Raw genomic sequence first — 25,015 nt, forward strand, 5'->3', positions numbered from 1 at the left:
TGTTTTGCCCTGCATTTCCCTTGTCTTCCCACCCCAATGCTGCATCTTCTGGCAGGTTGGACCAGTTTTTCCTTTTGCAATAATACAGATGCAAAAGATGATCTTAGTGTGTTGTTATTTATTTGAAGAATAAACTCTGACTGGTCATGAGATTTGATAGAAATGAAACTAAATCAGTTTTCTATAAAACTAATCATACTGGTACTACTGTAGTATATTTCAGGAAATCCCAGCGTTTGTAAATATACCAAATTACGTTTTTAAAGTTGGAAGGACAATTCTAAAATAATTCAGTAGCCTCAAAAAATTGAATGTGGGTTGAAAAAGAAAATTGGGAGATTTGAATTGGCAGCTTCAAAATCTTTTTCAGTGTTGATAGCCTGAAGAAAAACATAACTTGATGGAACTCTGTAGGAACAATATATTGTCAATATTTTTATAGTTTTATTAAACTTAAATGTTTTGTGTATATGGGAAGTTGCTGAATATGTTTGTGATAAATTCTTTTAAAGTTACTATTTTTGTTAAAAGTAATCACTTTGAGGTCTACAGAAAGACTATCTTCTTCCCCACCTTTTTTCCCCCAGACTTGTTGTCTAGAATAGACTTGGATGAACTGATGAAAAAAGATGAACCACCTCTTGAGTTTCCTGATACTCTTGAAGGATTTGAATACACATTTAATGAAAGTAAGTAATAGTTTCAGAACAAAATCACTTAGAAATAAATATTTTTCCATACCTTACTTTTATAGCTTGGTACTGATTATTCTTTTATAGATGTATCAAATAATTAGTATAAGCAATAATCTGAAATACATTTTCCTTGGTTAGAAAAGTACAGATGTTCACATTCTTGGTATACATGAATTAAAAAGGAATTGTAAATATACAATGGCGAGAAATCTGAATCTTTTTCCTTGAAATAACATTGTGAACTATTCCCTAACAACCGATCCTAAAGATATTGCAGATTTTAGTTTAACAAAATACCAAAAATAAAAAACATTAGCTTCTTTTCACATGTCATCTTTTCCAATTTTATGGAGGATTTTTAAAAAAATATATATATATATATATATATATATATATATATATATATATATATATATATATATATAACTTTAAATTGTCAATTACAATTACATTGTCTATCCATATGATCTAGAAACCCTATTAATGAAAGTCAAGGAGCAAAGTGAAGAAATAGATTATACAGTATATAAAACCAATGACAGCAGGTATAAAAGCTACCCTTAGAATTGACAACAATCATAATGTATTAGTACATAGCGTCTGGCTTTTAGATTTGGCTATTAATCATAAACCAAAAGAAAAGTGAAAGTTGCAGAGCATTACTTGGTAGAGTAGCAATAAAGGCTTTGGAAAAGATATGCATATATTGTGATTTGTTTAACCTACTAAGATCACAATCATGCAGGCAATGGTTTTCCCTGTGATACTATGAAGAAGCAAAAGATAGAAAGAGAAGAAGCAAGACAGAAAGAGTATTGACATTTTTGAAAGCTAATATTGGATAAGATACCTGAAAATTCCATAGATGATCAAGAAAATAAATGGCTGATAAGAAAGATTAATCTAGACTTCTTATATTACCATATTTGGTGATATGGTGCATGGTGCAAAGCCTAGCTCTCTTAAGAAGTCTACAACTTTGGGAAAGGTGGAGGGAAAGAAGGAGAGGATGACCATCAACACGGCGGATGGACTCGATTACATCAGAAAATGGGTGCATTGTTGGAAGACCTGAAGAGCCAGATTGGTGACAGATCATCCTGAAGAATTTCTATTTCTAAGTATTTCAGAATTTCATCCTGAAGAATTTCATTAACAGTGACTTCATGACACATAAGCAATTAAAAATATAACGCTTAGCTGTTCAGTAACTCAAAGCATTTCATTGGAGACTATTAAAAAAATCTTGCTGTTAAGTTTTTAATTATTTGAAACAAATAATTCAACCATTTCGAGCAGTACCCTTCTGCCTCGTTCTAGGACTTCCCATTTAATAATGCATATTAGCTTGCTCAAACCTACTAACACATAAATGTTAATGAAAGATGTTGAAAGGCTAAAAGTTCAATCATCCTTATGTTTGAGAGGCACTGCTATATTCTAAATCTTTATTCTACGTCATCGTATTGGGGCTGTTACTAGAATTTTTAATATCCTCACTCATGGTTTTGTGATTTGGAGGGAAAAATTCTAGTGGATGATGACTCAATGAAAATTAAGAGCACTTCAAAATATACTGCAATTCAAAAGAGCACTCTGATTTCCTTAGAGAGAAATAACTTCAGTATCCTGCTTTAAAAAATAAACACAAAAATTGAGCAGGGATTAAAAAAATAGATGTGCTAGAACAAGAGTGTAAAACTCGCAGTGTCATGGTGATGTCACATTATCTATCAGGACTTTTTTCTCCTTCACTAAACAGGGCATGAGTGTGGCCGGCCCGTGACACATACGGCTTATGGGCCAAGAGTTTGACAGCCCTGTGCTAGAAGAAACAATGATTGGCATTAAGGAAGGAATATTGGAACTGGATGTGAAGTTGGAGTGTAACATTTAATTGGCAGTTAGTAAATACATTGAAATTTATAATGAATAAAAAGACTGCTGTAAGAAAGAATACTTTGGCTTGATTAATATATTAAGAGGCAAAAATCCAGAGATAGCATAACATACACACTTCAAACTAGAAATGATTTTATCTATTTATTTGTTTAGACAAAAATATTGAACTGTATACAACTCAATCAAATTTCTATGAATGTAAATTCTGCTCTTATATCTGTTTTCATCAATAATTATTATGCAAAATAAATCCATATTGTATGAAAAATAATCACTACTTTTGTGTTTGAGAGAGACTCCTGGTGATCGCCTGAACTAGTAATTACAATTTTCTTGGCAAGATTTTTGGAAATGGTTTTCCATTGCCTTCCTAAAGCTGGGACAGAATCAGTGGTGGTATTCAGCCGGTTCGCAACGGATCGGGTGAACCGGTAGCAAGAATTTGGCGTGGGTCGCCGAACCAGCAGTAAGTTCTGGCTGGCCACGCCCCCCACCTGGTCGCCTTCCCGCCCAATGCTCGCTCACCCCGCCCGCCTGGCTGACATTCACCTAAGGTATTTCTTTTTTTCCCTCCCGATAATCAGCTGTAGATAAGATCAGCTGTGCCGGGATTCCCCTTGCTGAGGCCCAGGAAGGCAATAAATGGAGGAGCTCAGCTCTCCCTCCATTTTTGCCTTCCAGAGCCCCAGAGGAGCCTTAAGGGAGCAAAAACGCCCCCCCAGAGGCTCCTCTGTGTCTAAGAAGCTCCCAAAAATGGGTGGGGGCTGCAAAAAAAGCCACGCCCACCCAGACACATGGCCACGCCCACGGCCACAGAACCGGTAGTAAAAGGTTTTGAATACCACCACTGGATAGAATGAATGAAGGACACCCAACTAATTTTGTGTCTAAGGCAGGAGTAGAACTTTAGCCTTCCAGATTCTAGGTGGAACTGGTACCTTAAGTTCTGGACCAAACTGGCTCTTAGTTACTAATCACACAAAAATGTTTGTCAGTATTTTAATGATCCCATATTTTAAGATTTCTCAAATGTGGTTCCACATTTGATTGAAGGATGTAAGTTAACTGTGATGTTTTTGTTTAGGTGTTTTGCATGTGTTTTGCTATCTTAAGTGGATATGAGAGAAAAATAATAACAAATCCATGTTTACTAATTATTGAAAATAGTATTAAAAGCATTTGCATATAATTAGTGATCCACATGTGGTGTTTGAAATGACAGTTAATTAATTCATTAATGAATTTGAAAAATTAGAATGAATTCCTTAATTATTAAGATTCATACATAGGTAAAAATTTATGAGTACTGTAGAATTGTTCAATATTACATTATTTTATTTATTTCTTGTACGCGCACGCACACACACACACATACACATATACTATCTATCCTCTGATGGGAGCTGTATGTATATGTATATACTGTATATATGTATGCGATAGATAGATAGATAGATAGATAGATAGATAGATAGATAGATAGATAGATAGATAGATAGATAGATAGATAGATAGATAGATAGATAGATCATTCCCATCAGAGGATAGATAGTTTAAAACCATACCAAAAACCCTGTAAAATCCAATAAAACCTCTTTAAAACTCCAATGATTCTGAGTAAAATGTCACCTAAAATGGCAGTCCAATATCACAATTATATTTCAAAAACTCATTGTTTTGACTCCTTTATACAATGCCAAGTGTAAAGGGAATGATCGAAGAGAGAATCTGTTTTTAGTCATTTTATCTGTTATACACTCATAACTAAGTGCATAACTGTGGTATAAACATAGAGAGAGTGACTTAGCTGGCTTTTGTGGCTAAGGTGCAACTTGAGTTTCAGTCTCGCGCTTTCTACCCTGGTGCCTTAATCAAACTGGATCTCTTATGGAACATAAGCTAACTACTTAATATGGATATGTTTGTGTCATGAAATATTATGTTTTTATAGTGAATTATCATTTTGAAAGTTGTATTTTAAATTTAACACTACTATTTTTCTTTATAGAAGGGCAGTTAAGGCATATAAAAACTGGAGAGCCATTTGTTTTTAACTACCGAGAAGATTTACATAGATGGAATCAAAAACGCTATGAAGCTCTTGGAGAGGTATATATTATTTACAATTAATGTAATAATGTATACAGTGTGCCTGTTTTATATTTGGCTAAATAAAGGAAAAAAACTTAGTATTGTAAGGATAGCATGGTACTGATTAGCCTTAAAAGCAAAGAATAAATTTATCAAGAAATTATTGTATTGCTTTAAGGATAAACTAACCATTCACTGAGATATATATGTATATGCCTAAATATAAGAAAAATATGTCATGTTCTCTGTATTCTACAAAAACTTGCAGTGATTGTGTCAGAATTTTTTATTGCAAATTCAGGTATGAATAGGAGCAGGCAATTCCATCTATATTTATTTGTTACATAGTTTTTTAACATGTTTAATCCTTTTGTGTTGATTTTGAACTCATTAATATTTTATCAATATCAAACAAATGTTTAATTCTTGTTAAATAATGTTTTAGATTCTATTTTCATTTTGTTTTCTCATGTAAATATTGATATATTTTGGGTAACTTGTAATTTACTTTGTCATTTATATATTTCATTTATAAAAATCTGATTTTAGTAAGATATTAACCTTATTTAAACCAGCATAATGTATTGACCTTGGTGATATTATCTTATGGTTTTAAAAGGTGTTAAAATTTCTCTATTGAACTTTAAGCTTTTTCATTACTGTGATCATCAGGTTTTGTCTTGTGTACAGGTAGTCCTCACTTAACAATGTTAAATGGGACTGGAATTTGTGTCATTAAGTGACATGGTCGTAAAATGCAACATCACATGACTGCCACATAGCAACAAAAATTCTGGAATTGCTGTTGTTAAGCAATTCACTGCTGGATGTTAAGTGAGGTTCCCTAACTTTGCTTGTTAGGTAGCTGATCAAGAAGATTGCAAATTGTGATTACATAACTGCAGAATTCTGCAATGTTGTAATTCAAAAGCAGTTACCAAGTGCCTGAGTTATGCTCATGTGCCTGTGGTACTACTGTGACAGCTTCTATTAGACACCTAATTGAGTCTCCCTCATTCAATGTCATTGTACGTTCATCTGTTTGTTGAATGAGCGGCCATTAAATGAGGACCATCTGTAATGGATGACACAAGGTAGACTATCTACTCTAGCATAGCTAGACATTCATTAGTCTCTTATTGTTTAGAGGAGTGGCAGACTGAGCAATGATAGTATGCATTGATGTTAAAAATAACAAATCTGATATTGAATGTAAGTAATAAAGATCAAAGGTTATGTTACCTCTTCTTTTGCTCTTGTGTTGAAAGTATGTGAGAAATAAAGAACCTCTGATATCATCAGTTTAGTACAGCAGAAAGATCATCTGTAAATGTGTCCATGTGGTCATGAAGTAGGAAGACTCTTCAAGGAGCTCTGCCGGGTGTGCCTGAGGGAATGCCATTGAACCTTTCAGTCAGCAGGCTCAGAAAGTAGTAATGGGAGAAATAAGAAGCCTTCTTCAGGCAGCAAGTTCCAGAATGTATACAAACTCCTCAAATCAAATCACACAGCCCTATTTTTAATTAGAATAAAGTTTCAAATAAAACTGAAAATGTATCTTGTTTGAACATTAATATGGAGACTATAAGTATCAACTAAAAAAGTTGGCTCTTTTCCTGCTGTTGATACAACTAACACATAACAGGATACACAACATTTATCTCGTTGTAGCTTCCATAAAAACCTGATAATCGAGATGCTGAGAAATATTAAACTGAATCTTAACTATATTTGGGGAGGGAGGAAATAAAGGATGGATGAACATAATCCATCAATTAAAGCATAAAAGTGATTTAAAAATGTAATAGAAGCATTAATTTTTGAAAATGCAGTGTTTTTCTCCTCCTATTAGGAAAAGTGCCAAGAATGAACAGATGGAGTTATCTTTTTCAGGAGAATGGACAGGATCACTTTTATTCAAAGCACTTTATACTTTACTTTTAAAAAGATTCTTGTTTTGACCAATTTATTGTTTATAGCAAATCCCTCACCTTAGGTACTGAACTTCCCATGGCATTGGCTGTGACTTGTTTATATCTTAGCAATATGGTAGGCTGCAAATGATCTAAAAGGTTTTCAAACTACAGGTTTCAAACTACGTTATAGATTATTCAGCATAATTTAGTAGCATGATAAAAAAAAATTAACAATTTAAATAAAGCACTCTTGCTATAGTAGCAGCAGCTGAAGCCTCCATAGCTTTAGGAGTGCCTGGGAGCAGAGGCATCTGGCTGCAGATGGTACAGAACTAGTTGTGGAATTGGGGGAATGAAAAATAAGAAGGGAGAGAAAAGTATTTGAATTAGGCTATTCTGAGCTCTTGCACAGTTCTTCCATTATTTGACATTATGTCCTGTTTTAAAGCTGAAAACAATATAAAGCTAAAAGTACAGAAAATAAAATCCACATTCCCAGCTGACAGTTGTAATAACAGCGAATATTTTTTAAAAAGCTATCAAAGGAAGCATTGAATATCTTATTGATCAGTCTCAGAATTAAATGCTTGTTGATCATATTTATTTTACCCACAGTTTTGATGCCAATCAAAGATGAAACATGACATGTATTAGTTAAGTAAGATTTCTGGGAATTCTTGTATTGGGATAACTGCTATTTTGGTGTAGAGAGGCAGAGAAAATCTAGAAATGAATAAATAAAGGAGCTGGATGGAACACAACCTAACTCCCCAAAATCCCTAAGTATGCTGAAATTATTACTGATAAATAATTATATTTAACTTGATTTCTTTTAACTTTACAAACTAATCAAATAGGAGTCCAAACTCATGTTAGCACAATAAAGTTAGGAATGGACATTTCTCTTTGTCCTAGAAAACATATCATTTGCATATAACAGAATCTTATATTCTGCTCCCCTACTATGATCCTTTTAATATTTTCATGAGTCCTAATATAAACAAAAAATTTTGATTGCAAACTGAAAAGGTGATACCGAATATTTATCACAAAAACTCAGAAATTACTCTGGGAGGCATACATTAATTAATTAAAATATTGCATATATAAAACAATTATTAAAATATAAAACAATTATAAAAATAAACTATTGGAATGGTCATAGCATAACTTTAAAATGACAACACATATTAATAATGCTTGATTTAGGTTTTAGATTTTATACTTGATATAAAACAATTCAATCTAAACTTTTAAATTTTGAGAAAATTGATATTAACTTTTGCTTACTTTGAACATCTCCAAGAAACTATATTGAAAGCTTAATATTCAGAGAGATAAGATTCTCTGGATATTAAGATTCTAGATTCTGCCTCTTAAGCAATTATGTCAAGCATCCAATATTACTAGAACTTCGATGATTATATAGAAATGTAGCATTTCGGGATGCAAAGCAGTTATTAAAATATTTTATTCTATCAGCAAAAATGCTATTAGTAGCTAAGCACTCGTTTATCAAATAAATGTATGGATACAAATACTAACATCTTATCATATTTGGGATGAAAAATGTTTGCTTCATTAAGTGATGAGTGTTGATTTAAAAATCTTCAACTGAAATCTCCAATAGAAGATTAAAATCCAGGATGCTTTGTTCCAGAGAACTAGAAAACTACAAGGGCCAAGAGAATTTTAAATTTTCTTACAACTGATTGTAGAAACAATTTATTAAAGAGAAAGTAATAGAACACGGGTGTCAAACTTGATTTCATTGAGAGCCACATCAGATTTGTGTTTGACCTTGGGGGGCCAGGTTGGCTGTGGTCAGGCTGGGTGTCGCCAGCTCAACATCACTCATGTCAGGGGCACCTGTGGTGGCCAAGTGCTAAGGCATGACTTCCCTCAGACCCTTTCTCATTCTCATTATAATCTCCCCTCCCTCTCCATTCCTTCCTTCCTTCCTTTTCTTCTTTTTCCTTCCCTCTTCATTCTCCTTCCTTCCCCTTTCCTTATTTTTCTTTCCTTGATCTCTTTCCATCTTCTTTTCTTTTTCTTTGTCTTTCCTCTTTCCCTTTCTCCTTTCCTGTCCCTTCTTGCATACTCAAATGCAAAAGGGGAAACATTTCTCCTTTTGTTTTGTTTTTAGTTTGTTTTGCTAGTCTTCGGCCAGCAAAAATTGAGCATGGCCTCCCGGCCCCCATTTTTACCCGGGATGACCTCCTGAAACCCTCTGCCAGCGAAAACAGGGCCCAGGAAGACTGCACAGTCCTACCGAGCTCCATTTTCACTGGCAGAGGCACCGCGAGCCAGTCTTCTGCTGTTTCCAGGGTGGCCCCATGGACCAGATCTAAGCACCACATGTGGGCTGGATGCGACCTGTGGACCTTGAGTTTGACTGTAATAGAGATTGCATATCTAGGATAGCTGTAGAGCAAAGGTGTCAAACTGGATTTCTTTGAGAGCCAGATCAGCATTGTAGTTCTCTGTGGGCTGGGCACAGGGTAGGAGACCGGACAGATGCCTTCTGCTGTATCCTGCTGGCCAAAATGAGGTGTGGTGGTGACCCGTGCTACTCCTGCACCCTGTTTTGGCTAGCAGGGTGCTGCAGGAGGCTGTCTAGGCTGAAAACAGAGCACAGGGCCATCCACATGTCCCTCCTGTGCCCCATTTTGGCTGCCAGAGGCACTACAGGCCAGTCCTTTGCTATTTCCAGGACAGCGCCGCGGGCCAGATTTAAGCACCCTATGGGCTGGATCTGGCCCGTGGGCCTTGAATTTGACATCCCTGCTGTAGGGAATGAATTTCATCTTTTAAAATTGTACAATTTGGAACAATGCTTTTTTAAAAAACTATTGCTTGATTAATCTAAAGTTGGTATATATTTTCATTATATATATCTTCTTGCTTAATTTGTTTAAATCTCAGAAAATACATGACATGATTAAAGTGTTAATTTTTAAACTTTCTTCACTTCAAACTTAATTTTACAGCACAAGCCTTTGTTTTTTTATATCAATATAGTAATGAAATAACTTTTCATATGAAAAAATCTACAATTTCTGGATCTCTCATTTTAATAAAATTATTATCTTACAACAAGATATTTAGCCAATTATAGTTACTATTATCACAAGAGCATAGTGTGAAATATTACATATCCTAATGTTAAATATGTTAGTATGAAGTTTAAATGTAAAGTTTTATGCATGGAAAAGGTGATGTGTATATTGGGAGCAATTATAATGCCAAATACCTGTTAGAATATATTTGCATATATAATGTTGTAGAATTTATTTTATAAATCATCTTCAGACATTTCTTTAGTCGATTTATATGGCTGCCTACCTCACAGACTATGACCCTCCAATAATTTATATTCCAAATGTTACAGATGTGTTTTGACTCTGTGCCTATAATAGTTAAAAATAGTTAAGTTTTAATTTTTAACTAAAAAATAGTTAAAAATTATGCATCAAAAATTATGCATCAAGAATAGTTTGTACAATTTTGCCTTATGAAGTATGCTATGTCTGGCAGAGGTCCAACACATTGTTAATATGTTAAATATTAAAACACTTTGGTTTAACAGCTGAAAACATGAATCAATTCTGTGTTTGAGACAGAATAATTGCTTGGGAACTAATTTAGATAAAATGTCTTTTATATTTGAATGTGAAAGTGGTTCAATTTTTTTTTAATGGTTAGATTTTAAAACAAAAAGACATAATATTTTTCCATTGTTATTTTTTTTAGTTGTTTAAATGGTTTAGTATCTTACAACCTGGAGGCTTTTGGTTTGTGTCTGCTTAAAGTCCCAGATGAGAATGTTGTAGATATTCTTATTTATATGTATTGTTAAACTGTTTCGGGTTATGGTTTTCTTTTTGTGCTTTTGAGTCAGCCATGAGTCCTGATGATTAAATGGACAAGTCCCTGCAATTTTCTCAGCAACACTTTCAGAAGAGATTTGCCCTTGTCTTCTTCCTTGGACTAAGAGACAGTGACTGGCCCAAAATCACTCAGCTGCTTCTGTGCATGAGGCAGGACTAGTATATTTTACAAATGAAGTGTAACAAGGGCATCTTGGGTTAAAGATATTTCAAGTAGTAGTCAGCCCATTGTAAAGTTCAGTTCTCTACTAGGTTTTCATTCTCCATTGAAAGAGTGTAACATCTGGAATGATTTTGCAAGAGAAATAATTAAAGTATTTCTTTATGCGATTCTTTTTTTTTTATCTAGGCTTTCCTACATTTGTCCCTTCTGCTACTCTTTGTTTACATGGGCCAAGATTTGGATATGCCACAATAAAAAGAAATTGTTCGAAGAAATTGTTCTATGCTTACTGCCAAGTGTTTGAAATAGTTTTAACAAATTAATCAAAGAGTTCTCTTTGTGCCATTGACTATGCATTAAATAGATAATGTTTTTTTATCCTTAATTTTTAACAAAATTATTCACATAGCAGGAGGAAGCAAAATCCTAGATCATATATATTTCTGGACACATTTATTGAGGCTATAAGGCAGAACTTTTTCCTTCTTAACTAGAAGATTTAAAAAACTATTCACTTTGCAGAATACATTGTATTTTTCTAAACAGTAGCTTGATAAACCAATTGCAATTTTTTACAAAACTTTACAAAAAAAGACCTATTTGTAAATATTATACAACTTTTTTCTCTTGTAGATCATCACTAAATATGTATATGAATTATTAGAAGAAGAATGCCATTTGAAAAAAGTATATGTCCCAGTAAGTTAAATATATACATTTTTTTTCTTAAAGTACATTAAATTGTAAAAATGAATGTAAGGAAATGATTTTTTATTATTACTTTATTTGTGAGGGCTTGTAAAAACCCATTCCTGAACAATGACAATTTAGAAATTTTATTATTGCTCATGTTAAAGAACTCATTTGGTTTGAATTTTTTCTCAATTTTATGAATCTCACTGGAAAATAGAAGTCCTTTATTTTGTTAATATTTTAAAAAAAGAGTTGTTCTGGATATTGGTGGGAATATAATACAACCAGTTATTGCCTCCAATTGCTGCTTCATTTTAGCTTAGTTTGGAAAAGGGTGGAACATAATACAAGTTAAAGAGGCTGTGAATTTATACACATGCATGTAATACAAGCTATATTTAATTTTGAAGCATGACTTCAAGGTTAAATGCTTTATTCCAGATGTAAAGTGTACAGGGTGTAATGTGCATCTATTGTACAGATAAGTCTCCAGATTAAGACTCAACTGTTAATGCAGATTTCGTGATGGCAAGAACTATTACTACAAATCTCCTATTCGCTTTGCAGTGCTCCAAATGTGTTGTATGTGCTTTAAATTAAAAAAATTCTGAGGACAGAACATAGCGTTGAGTTTTTGAATGAAGTAAAATTTGACATTGAATGGAATAAAATTAATAATGCTATGCTGTAAATATTCGTAATGGATATTCTTCATTAACTGTTGTGAATAGAAAATCTGCAGTTCGTCCAAACTTGTATCTGCTTCTCTGGTGATCAACATGACAGTTTGGCTTTTGAGATCACTGGATTATCTCATTTTCTAAGATAGGTGAAGCTTCATGATGGAAACTGTTGCAAATTTTATGGCAGAAAAGAAAAGATGTTTTTGACAATACGACAATAGGTTTTATGACTGAGCACCTGTCTGATATTTATATAATTATTCTTTGATTTTTAAAGTTTTTAAAAAGTTTTAAATGAAATCATGACCATAACAATTTGTGCCTAGTATCATGATCATTTAAAAGAAAAATGAGGAGATTTATATCATGAAAATAAAAATTTCTAGAGACACTGTCACAAAGCTAATTTAGTTTGTCAATAAAGTATGACTGGGCTACTACTACGACCTTTTTATAGCTATAATTTAGTGAAAATTTCATTTGATATTTGAAGACATTTTGAAGACAATTTGGCTTGAAGGAATGTTTCCAAATGAAATTAAGATTGAAGTTGTAAAGGCTTGGTTGTCTAAGCCTTGGTACATACTTACTAATTTGTTTGCAGATAGATTAAGTAAACATTTTATAATGCATAGATCTTTATAATAAACATTTCTCTCATACTTTTATATTTATGAGCCATGGTGGTGCAGTGGTTAGAGTACAGTACTGCAGGCTACTTCTGCTGACTGCCTGCAGTTTGGCAGTTGAAATCTCACCAGGCTCAAGGTTGACTCAACCTTCCATCCTTCTGAGGTGGGTAAAATGAGCACCCAAATTGTTGGGGGCAATAGGCTAACTCTGTAAACTGCTTAGAGAGGGCTGTAAGGCACTGTGAAGCGGTATATAAGTCTAAGTGCTTTGCTATTGCTATTTGGCTCTCTAACATGTAAAGCTATAAACATCAGTCTTAACTATCTGCAGAGGATAAGAGAAAGAGAAAGAAAGATCAGCTCACAAACCTCTAAGATGTGGTGGAATGGAAAAATGTATAAGTAAAAAACAAAATTGCTTTGAAAGTACAGCTTTTTAAAACCAGCCAACTGCCAGCTACCTGATTATTGTAGCTGTGGAAAGAAACACCACAAAATAATTCTTCGTCCATCATCTTCCTAGGAGAGAGTAACATTGTTTGTTATGTATCTAATTTAAAGTATTACATTGATTCACAATTGAACAAAAATGATCTGAAGCTGGCTTAATCCACAGCTAATATTCTTTCTTGGTTCATCAAGTCAGCTAATTTGTAGTAGAAACATTTCACATGTATTTATTATTTATTCACAAAAGGCTTATTGGAAGGTAATGAGCTGGGTTGGTTTTACTGACTTTATAGATTGGAACTACTAAAAACTTACTCCATTCCTTGGGAATCTGCAGCAAATTATCAATGTAGGTAAATACAGGCATAAAGATAGAGGTCCATTGGTGATCTCTAGATAAATTATACCCCCAACCCATAACTTTATATTGCTATTTCTAATAAATTGTTTATCACACTTTTTATTGTAGTAGTGACCTCCACTATTACATTTTATTAAACATGATCTGTAAACCTAGCCATTCTCTCAATTTAACTTACTTCCAATATTTCATTCTGGGCTCTTTGAAGAGAGGATAATCAAACAGCCAAATAAAAAGATGTCTACTGATAATGATAGCTTTGGTCTACAGTTTGCTATTGAGGACGGTGTGCTTTTTTTATTTTTAGGATAAGGCAGTATTGTTTAGACATTTATTTTTTATATCAATCAAAAATACAATATGAATTGCTGGTTGGAGCCACTGTTTTCTTCTGGTGACTATTTATTATATTACCCTGTGTAATTGTTTCTGTTCACTAAATGTTGTTTTCATTTTAGGTAGATGCAGAAGAGACCGAACCTAGGAGTTTCATCTTTATGAGTGAGGATGCACTGATAAATCCTGATAAACTGATGATTTTAATTCAAGGCAATGGTGTTGTCAGAGCAGGACAGTGGGCAAGAAGGCTTATTATAAATGAAGATCTGGATAGCGGCACTCAGATTCCTTATATTAAAAGAGCTATAGAGGTAAGATATTTATGGGTTTTCCTAAAACAGAGGTACACGACTCATCCCAAACTGTTTGTCATGCTTTGGTTTCTGAATGGTGTACATGTAATCCTCAACTTACCACCATAATTTTGCCTAATTTTTTTTGTTAATGAGACATTTGTTAAGTGAGTTTTGTCCCATTTTACAACCTTTCTTGTCACAGTTGTTAAGTAAATCACTGCAGTAGATAAATTAGTAACCTGGTTTGTTAAGTGAATCTGGATTCTCCATTGACATTGCTTGTCAGAAGGTCGCAAAAGGGATCACATGACCTTGGGACAGAGCAATGGTCATAAGTTGCCAAGCATCTAAAATTTGATCACATGACCATGGGGATGCTACAAAGGTTCTAACTATGAAAAATGGTTGTAATTCACTTTTTTCAATGCTGTTGTAACTTTGAACAGTCACTAAATGAACTGTTGTAAGGTGAGGATTACCTATACTGTGTTGGAAGCCAATCTTCCCAAAAAGCTAGAGTCAGGACAGAAATTAAATGTTGTTTTGAATTTCAATTGAATTTCAATTTAATATAGTTATTGTACTGGTACAAATTTAATAACTGACCACTCATACTACAGATTTAAATTTAACAACAACTTTTAGAGTTTTCTGAGAATTGCGTATAAAGCTTTTTAATTGACCATATAATCAAAGGATTCAGGGGAATCTCTTTTTTAATGGAATAATTAGGGGGTTAGTGTACACAGTTCTGTATGTATGGTGTTTTAACGCATATCAAATGTTATTGTTTTATTTTCAAGTCATATATGCAATTTCTGTTGTGTTTCAGAATCTTTAAATGTATTGAAATTCATTGTTACATGTATGTTTAAAAAATAATGTAATGATTTATTAAATTGGATCTTTTAAAAAAAATTATTAGCTTAAAAGGTTTAACTTGGTTCTGTCTCAAATAAAAATGTTGTAAACTTATTATAAGAAGTTGATCTTAGAAGGCACTTAAGCTCCTATGATTTTATAAAGAAATGCATTTAAATACAGTATGCATTTAAATACAAGTGAACCAAGTGGACTGTCAGATGCTTAATACTAAATTTGCATTGCAATACAACATTTGCATAAATTTGCATTTGTAGTGTTTTATAGTAATGTGTTCCTATTGATTTTTATAGTGCAATATCTGTGATTGAAGTTACAAGGATTTTCTGATTAGTTGCAATTAAGTTTCTGATAAATTGATAATAAAACTTAATTTTCTTGAAATTTCTAAAAACCTGTCCTTTGCCACACTTGTATTAACAAAATCTAACAATAAAATTAACAGAAAAATAACAAGACTTCCCATCAAGTAATAACAATAGCTAATTATTAGTATCTACAAAAAAATCAACCCAGGCTGACCCAATTCAACTAAAATCACTCTGAAAGAGTAGGAGATAGTAGGATATAGCAATAACAGGAGGCATTAAGGTAAGATTAGATTCCCTACATACCAAGATGGAAGATTAGGGGTAGGAAAATAAAATTATATTCATCCCACCTATAGTGACTACCTCAGCTAGCAACCATTTGCAAATACATAGGTAATAAAAATTCAACCAATGCATGCATTTACACCAAAATTCATGCACCTGACAACAATGAATGCCAGAATGAGAGCTTTATCTGAATAAGACTACAGCAAGCAGTGATCATTGCTCTCTCTCTCTCTCTCTCTCTCTCTCTCTCTCTCTCTCTCTCTCTCTCTCTCCTCTCTCTCTCACACACACACACACACACATACACACACACACACACACACACGATCTCTTAGTAACCCTTTTGCTTTACGATCTGTTCACTGCATCAGAACTTGATCACTAAATAAGGATGGGTTTATAAAATATGCCATTATGAGCAATAACTACTCCATAAGGAAAATTTGATAAGAAGTGAACATTCTAGAATTTAAATCTAATACATTACATATGTACCCATATAATAGGATGGATTCTGTGGAATCCCAGGATTTTATGAGGACTTGAATGAATTCCATGGGACTGGAGCAGTGGTGGGATTCAATTTTTTTTACTACCGGTTCTGTGGGCGTGGCTTGGTGGGCGTGGCTATAAAATCTCCAGTCAGAGGTGTTATTTGCTGGTTCTCCAAACTACTCAAAATTTCCGCTACCGGTTCTCCAGAACTAGTCAGAACCTGCTGAATACCACCTCTGGACTGGAGGCAGAATATTGTGCAAGGGACTAAGAGAATAAAACCCACTTTGCTCTACAAGAAATTAAGCTGCCTTTCCCCTTTAGCTCCTTGTTGAGAATTTTATCCTGCTTCTTGTGGGGATCTTAGTCATTAAGATATAACAGAAGGGCAGGAATTGTTAGCTGACCTTTTATTATGATAAGTATTTAATTGTACGTTTAGTAGTTCATATCAAACTCATTTACATAAAAACATAGAAATTAATATACATGAGCAAAAGTACAACTGAAAATTGGAAAAATTAAATATCCCATTTTAATTTGGGAGTTGCAGTTTAGATAAGAGTGAAATGCCATAAATGTTTACTTTTTTGCTCATTATTTTCTCCAAAGTATCTAAGTAGAATTAAAATAGGTATCCTTCTAAAGATATAATAATTTTGATCTTGAATTCACTTTAATATTTATTCTGTTCCTTATATTTTTACTTATGTGCACTTTCAGTCATCAGTTACCTCTGATGTTAGGTAATACAAGCTCATAGTTTTCACATCTACTAATGAATGCTTTTCTTGAAAAAAAAATCTCAAATGTATAAGCTTCTAGAAAATAAACAACCCTCACTTTTGCATATTTCTATAAGAACAATTTGTTGATTGGCAATATACTAGATTCATTGCAGTAAAATCTGTCATAGTATACAGGATTAAGTAAAGCATTTTGATAATTATTAATAAGGCCTGACATATCATCTGTATAATAATAATGGTGTATGTTTGCACATACGCGCTAGCTGGAAACGACTAGCACATATGTGCGAGGGAAACTTTTACCTTGTGTTCAGTTCAATTCACTAGTATACTTTGAATACAAAGTTTTCAGAATCAAATTAAAACAAAAGTATGTAAAGAATCCTTAACAAGTGGTATGATACACTTTAACATGTAGTTAACAATGTAATTTGTAAGAATTTGAACAAAAGGAATAAAATCAAGTAATAATGGGAAATCCATTTTCTTTCTCACCATACGCTCCAGAAACTTAGTCTGTACATGTTAACGCTTTTTGCATATCTAACCTAGCCATGACTGTCATTTCAAGATCCCAGGGTGAATTGCTAAAATATACACTAATAATTTAATATTAGATTATAAGCTTGGTGTTTCTCATAAAATCAGATTGTGCAGAATATATTATTTATTTGATTTATTTGTATAATGCAAAGTCAATGATTCTTGATACTTTACACTTTAAAAAATATAAAGTAAACTGCAACATCAATATAATGTAAAACAGACTATATAATACATTGCAGTAATACAGTATAATAGTATATTGGGTCATATCAGCTGTCAAAGGACCTATGGAATAGTTCTGCCTTAGCAACTTTCATGAAACACACCAGAATCTACACCAATCTGACTTCTGGGGTAGGGAAACTATTATAAAAGAATATCTGCTCTAATCCTGTTTCTTCCTGTGTTTTTACGTCCATGAAATCATTTATAGCACAGTGGTGGCAAACCTTTTTAGGCTCCTATGCCAATAATTGTGCACGTGCTCATGCGCTCATGCTCGTGTGCCAGCACCCAAAAGGCAATGCACGCTTTCCCCCACACCACCTGCATCTGTGCATGCGTGCGCGATCCCCCTTGCCGCGAGCCGCACACCTGTACATGCATGCGTGATCACTTCCACATGCTGCACGTCTCTGTGCATGCACCCGCAATCACTTCTGCGCATCCATTTGTGCATGCGTGCATGATCCTGCCGTGTGCCTGCACATATGCCTGCAATTCCCAGCACGGGCGCTGTGCATCTCTGCGCATGTGCGCGTGTCTCCCCTGCGCATGCGCACCAGATACCCGAAATGAGCTGTCGGGTGGTGGCGGCGCACACACATATGCAGTGGGGCTCTTTCAGGCGAGCTCTCATGTGCCGGGGCAAATGGCTCTGTGTACCACTTCTGGCATGCGTGGCATAGGTTCGCCATCACGGCTATAGCATATTTACACAGAATGTGCATATAATATAGTTTGTCTTGAAATACCCTTCTATAAACTTTTGGAGGCTTACATTAATTAATTTATAGTAATTGTTATATTATTAATTGTGGGTCAGTAATCATTTTATGCATTGATAAATGGAGGGATGTGGTCTTGTTCTTGCACACAAAGATTTCTTTTCTCTTTTCAGCCCACACACATTCTCCATTTTTATTACCAACAGATTTTGAGGATATATGAATGCTGGGGGACTGGGGAAGAGGGGTAATGAGACTAAGAAGGAGTTCCATTGCCAAAAAAACCTCTTTCACTTCTAGCAAGATACAAATATTAAGGAAATAAATTTTATGAAATATGTAGAACATTAAGTGTCAATTTAAAAAATACATTTATATTAGGAATACACAGCGGTGTCTGTGAAATTTAGATTGAATTAATGAATTTCCTAAAGATGGCTAGATGGATATTTTCTACAGTTGGTTTTATGTTGAGAATTTGTCATAGTTTTGGGTATGCTTAGAAAAAGTGGCTCACTGAAAAGTAAGGAGAATAGTTAAATTCTCATTGACAGACTATATGAAGTTCCCCAAGCCAGTAGAACAAAACAATGAGATGACAGCTCTAGTGTTTGAAGAGAGGTTATTAATGACAGCTTATTCCTTTATGATTTCAACCCTTTGACAGAAGACAAGTCTGCTTGTTGCATCACGGCAGATGTATCATTACCTCCTGGCCCTGTCATGAGTGAATTGGAATAAAACCACTTGCAGTTCTGAAAATCCAATTACTTTGTGGAAGTTTGGGAACACTGTCTATGATTCATGTGCAAAGTAGCATAAGTCTCATTGCAGTAGCTATACTTGAATTTTAATAATGGTGTAAAGTTTCAGATTTTGAAGATAATGGGAGTAATACATGATGGTCTATATATATTAGTGAATCTGTTACAATGGGATATGATTTGTAGTATTGTTTTGTTAATATTCCTGCACAGTCTTGATGTTTTTAAAAGTACTTCTTCAGTTTTAATAACCTTTATGTTTAAATATGGAAAAATATTCCTAGCAACTATTGATATTTTTTATTGTTTTAAGAATTAGGTGGTATTTTCATTAATTCATTTGGATATTAGAATTCTATGCTATTAATACTTTGTATGGGATACCTCATAGTGATTATGGATACTAAAGAGAGACGGTGGAGATAATGGATTTATGTAGGTATATAAAAAGCCTTGCTGCTTTAGGTATGATTAGAATTTCAATTAAGTGAGATGTGTTTAAATGCAGAGAAAGCAAGTATAAAAATTATGCTTAATTTGTATCATATTCATATTAAATCACTCCGAAATCTTTTTCAAATCTGCTTTTCTCTCTAGTTTTGTACTATCATATCCATGATTTGTGATCCTCCTCCAATTTGTATTTTATTTTAACAGCTGGCCTCTTTTCTGTGCTGCTTCTGCCTTTCATACCGTCTGATGTGGCTTAAATTGATGAATCAAAGCCAGTTTGGGAAGGAGATAGTGTTTAAGATTGTAAAGGAAGTGAATCTCTAGGCAGAAGATAACCCTTCTTGCAGTTACAATCAATGCACTTGACACTTTCAAAGGCAAGAGAAAGTATAATTTGATCAGGGGTTAAACTTTTTAAATAACTTCCCCAGGGAAATCTGCTGTCAATAAGACATAATGATTGAATATTTTTATCAGCCTTGCCTAAAATGAAAAAAGATAGTCCTTTTACTTATTCATCTTTAACCTTTTGTTTACATTCTTAATTTTTTTAAAAAATAGAAATCTTTCTGCTGTGTGAAGGTATAATAAAATAATCTTTGTTCTTTCTATAATCAATACTCATGCTTTTCATACACATGGAAAAATGCATTGTCACAAAATACAATGTAGAACTAGTACAAATTATTTTCTGCAACATTTAATAAGATATAAATGGATATTTGTACTGATAAATATTAAATACAATATGGAACATGTAGAAAATACAAAAATGGGAAGGTAATCCATTGTGAAACATCTGCTTCTTTGTTTGAACCTACATTTGACATGAAGTGTATGGTTTTCAAATCTCAGAAAGACATACATTTCTCAAAATAGTACCTGAAACACACTAAATATGGATTACATCATACAAGAACTGGTTCAGTATGAAAGAGTCCTGCCAATCTTTATTTCTTTAATATTGCACTTTTTAGAAACTGTAAAAAAATTACTAATGTGGTTTGAAAGAGTAACCCTGCATGCTTCAGTAGATATGTAAGATGAATATTTCATAGGTTCAGAATTGATTGCTTTATCTCTATGATGTTTTAAAACAGTTAATAAGTATACATACATTCATTGCCTTCCTGTCAAAAAGAACCCACTGAAATGCATAGTTTCATAATTGCACAGAAACATCAGAAAGAAGAACAAAATTAATAACTCAGGACAGGTAGCTAACACAGTTTCACAGTGGCACAGGTTTCATGTTTTCCACTAGTTAGGTAATTTTACATAGAACTGGTGGGTATATTTATAGTATAGAAGGTATAACAATTTGCAGAGGATTTTGTTGTTGAGGTTGAAATTTGTGCATGCTGTTAGACTCTACTTTTGAAAGGTATGTTGGTACCTTCGGGCAATGACAACTAGTGCTTCATTTTCTTTCACAGTGCTTCAAGAATGATTTGCATTTTGGCTTTTAATGGCCAAGGCCAGTCCACAGGATGTGGTCAGAAAACTGAAGATGGCAGCTGGAACAGTGTGATTGAGGTTTTTCTGCTTTTAATATGCATTGCATGTACAAACAGTTGGAGCTTTGATCACACTATCACAGCTTAATTTTTTCTATCATACCCTGTGGATTCCCCTATATATAAAACTCCTAAATAATCCCTTTCTTCTATTAATTTTGGATCTGGGGAAGTCATAGGAATTTAAATGCAAATGCTTTGGTAATTCTGCTTCCATATGAAAAGTGGAAAGAAGGATTGTTTGTTGTCTTGTTCTCTGTAGAGCTGCATAATCTTCACCATTGCAGACCTTCTGAAAGTGTTTATTGAAATTTCTCAATTAATGAGCCATAAATCAGATTTCTGGCAACAAATTTTATAACGTTTATTTGGCAGACCTGTAATCTGGAAGATTGTCAGTTTATAATACAATTCATTTTATTCTATATTTAAAATATTTGATAATTGGCTAAGATTTCTCATAGCTGTTTAAATGCCAATCCCAATGAACCATGTTCATATATTCAGGATTTTCTGTAGCTACCAAAACGAAAATATGACCATGAAATTCAACAAAGAGATCAAAATATACTGATTGAAACCATTTGAAGTATAGGTGAAAAACATTATTTGAACTATTAGAATATTGGTTGTGGAATAAAAATCAAGTATTTCTATTTCCTGTTGCAACTTCCTTGCTGTAACTAAATAATCACAAAATAATCTGCTACAGGGATTCTCATACAAAAATTATGTAATATAATCATCTGAAAACAATGTCCTTTTAAATATAATGTCATCTTTGATTTTAAAATCCTTTATAAAATCAAATAACAACAGAAGAACAAACTGTAGGTGTTGATAATTGTCTTTTTTTCCCTTGAAATTACCAAATTACAACATGAAAACATTTCCAGTGAGACTTGTAATAGGTCATTTGCAGCTGCAGGCGTTTTTTCTCCTTCAGGATGGGCTTGTTTAGTTTCTCTCACTTTCTGCCTGTGGCACTGTATAGTGAAATTCAGACATGTTCTTCCCTTCCAGGGAATCTCTAGGGTTGAGGATAATTTATACAAAATTAATAAAAAGTGCTGCTTTTCCATTATAAATGGTATTGCTATAAAACTTCTTGCAATAAAAGAACATTATCTAGAAAACATGTTACATGAAAGTAAAAGAGTAGTTTATGGAGAGGAAACATGATTAAGAGACATTAAAGATGATTCCAAAAGCCCAGGTAGTGAAGTTCACTGAATAATAATGTTGAAAATGTAAGAAATGTGTGGACAGTACTCACACTAAGGAAAATATTCTCAAAATGTAGTGACTTAGCAAGGTGATTACCAAATCTCAAATCTATCTATCAACTTTGGATAAAATAAAATTTTCATTTGTGACTAAAAGCTGAATTATACTTGTCCCAATGTAATTCCATAACATTCCATAACAAAATTCCATAACTCTTACTATAATCACCTAATATTTGAACCATGTTACTATGAATTGTCATAATTACTGTTAGAAAATCTTGGCATTGAAGTAATGAAAGACTTCTGGGACCTCTTCTTCCACCATTATATTTTCAGGAGGGGTACTTGTCTTAATGTAAAAAAAAAAAGGTGAACGGAAATAAATACCTGGATCATTTTCAATTTATAAAATTATATTGTAACTGATATTGCTGATTTCTTTGTCTAGAAAAAAACTATGCTATTAGGTTGAATTTGAAATTCTTTTACATTGGCAGTTAATATTTTAAAGTTGATTAAATGCCAGGTTGGTAAATAGTAAGACTGCCCTTAGCTTTCCTGGATAGGCTTGGTCATAATCAGAAATCCCGAAAATTGAGCCAAAATGTAGTCTGAATTACAGTCAGAGGGTCAGAGTGTTAGTAGTGAAATCATCAACAGGTATGGTTTTAAAAGGAGCAAAGGGCCAGAACAGTTGTTCCAAATAGGAGATTCTGGGATTCTGGGCAGCAACAACTCTTAAATGGAATTTGCATCAGGTGCAGATAATCAAGGATCACCTTTGCCATATAAGAAATCTCACAGATCTATTCTAGTGCTTTAGTCCTGGGTCCACCCCCACCCCCATGTACTGTAGCTTCCAGGTGATGTTTCACCCATGAACTCATGTCAATCTTTGGGAGCCTGAGAGCCAGTGATCTCAATAAAAGGTCTAGCTACAGCTTTAGAAAATTCTGGAAGAAATGAACTGTCTGTACTCTTCAATCAGAGTTCATGGTGGGCTGTAGCCTTAAGACAGCATAGCAGGAATAGGGGTGATGCAATCATCCTTTCTCTCCTCAATCTCCCAGTGGTTCTCAATATTACTGACATCGTATCCTTTTGGAATGACTATAGGAATTGACTCTGGGAGATATGGTGTTGCATTGGATTTCCGCTTTTCTCCAAATTGATACTGATATTGATGGAGAACAAGTTGAACCCCAAATCCTTGATCTCTTGGTTACCACAAAACCTGATTTTCTTGCCTGTCCTATTTAACACTTATATGAAGTCACTAGGTGAACACATCTGTCAACAAAGGATCAGGGGCCATCAGTACACTTGTGACACCTAGCTATATATCTCCACCCAGGCTGTATGAGTAATTCTATCAAGTTATTGTTCCAGTGCATAAAGGCTGTGGGGGAAAGGAATAGACTTAAAATCAACCTTTATCAATTGGCTATGAACCCACTGATCCATGGAGTTTCCAGTTCTGGTTTGAAATGGAGTAGCAGTTCCCCAGATGAAACTGATGTGCAGTTTGAGGGTCTTCCCAGATTTGTAGTTCCATCTCAAAGAGGAGTTAGTAAGTTGGGAGACTTTGCAGAGATATTCTGTGTGCCAGTTGTGCTTACTTCTCTCTGATACTGGTCAAATTCTTTGGTTTTCAATGTATTTTATACATCTCCCAAGAAGTTGATTGGCTTTAGAAATGATAGTAGGCAATCAAGGTCAGAGAATATGAATATTGGTAATGCTATTAGGCAACGCCTAATTAAAATACTTTCTTACGTTTCTGCAATTTTCAGGAACTTTTAATGTAACTTCACAAGAATTGGCAAAATCACTTTAATTTCCCCAACAGGACAAATCATTACATATAATGATTTTCTAATGTTCACAAAAACTTTACCCATAATTGAAATATGTTCAGTTCCTTCAGTCTCTTTATGGGATTTGTTTTTGAATACCTGATTATTCTTTTTATTCTTTTTATCAGAACTTGTTTCAGAGCGTTTAAATCAAACTTGAAGCATGATATCCAGAATTGGATACAGTTAGTTGGACCAATGTAGAATAAACTAAAAAAAACAACCCACTAATTCCAAGATTATGCATTCTCTTTATTCCTGCGCTTTCCACTCCCTTGACTAAGTTTTCTTTATGGATTAGTATCAATTCAAGAATAGCTGATTGTCACATGTCTTCTCTCTGAAAGACAAAGTTGTCAGCAAGACAAATAAGACATTTTCTGCAAGGACCAAGTTTGAAAGAGTTTGGCTTCCGGCAGATGAAAGGATAATTAAAGTTCCCTGTCATTGTTACTTCATACAGTACAGCATTGCTACTAAGATTTTTGGTGTTTCTTACTTCTTGATATTTACTCATTTATTTTGAAGTCTTTCTCATGGAGAGTTGTTTTCACTGTCAATTTCTGTTGTAGAACAAGGGTGGTGTTTTTTTGAACTGATAAATCTTCCACTGTCTCATCAGATAAGTGTAATGATATGTTTGCTACCCAAACCTTTGCCGTTTTGTTCAAGAACTACTACAAATTTACACTGGTTACAAATAGATAGCAGGGTCTTCTCAGAAAGACAAATGTGCCATGAACACTGCAAGTCATCGCTCCTGTTTCATCATCTCTCTTAAATCACCACCAGTATATATATATTTTAATTTTAAAAAATACTTTATAGAAATTCAAATTATTAAAAAGTTTACAAAAATTCAAAATA

General features: G+C 33.7%; 1 protein-coding gene across 14 annotated transcripts in view; it reads left to right on the forward strand.

Moving 5' to 3' along the window:
- The window catches only part of ARB2A (ARB2 cotranscriptional regulator A), a 219,307-nt gene that overhangs the window by 9,592 nt on the left and 184,700 nt on the right, over nt 1-25,015 (forward strand). For 13 of the 14 annotated variants that reach the window (XM_026672399.2, XM_087958187.1, XM_087958181.1 and 10 more), the window contains 4 exons: nt 588-689; nt 4,606-4,706; nt 11,291-11,356; nt 13,935-14,126. In XM_026672399.2, the coding sequence (XP_026528184.1) occupies nt 588-689; nt 4,606-4,706; nt 11,291-11,356; nt 13,935-14,126 (461 nt within the window). The remainder of the gene's footprint in view (nt 1-587; nt 690-4,605; nt 4,707-11,290; nt 11,357-13,934; nt 14,127-25,015) is intronic. The other variant, XM_087958177.1, reaches the window with a different exon arrangement.

This window comes from Notechis scutatus, chromosome 2 (genome assembly GCF_049901735.1).
Source record: "Notechis scutatus isolate UNSWTSFEM ecotype Mainland chromosome 2, rNotScu1.2, whole genome shotgun sequence".
NCBI classification, from domain to species: Eukaryota; Metazoa; Chordata; class Lepidosauria; order Squamata; family Elapidae; genus Notechis; species Notechis scutatus.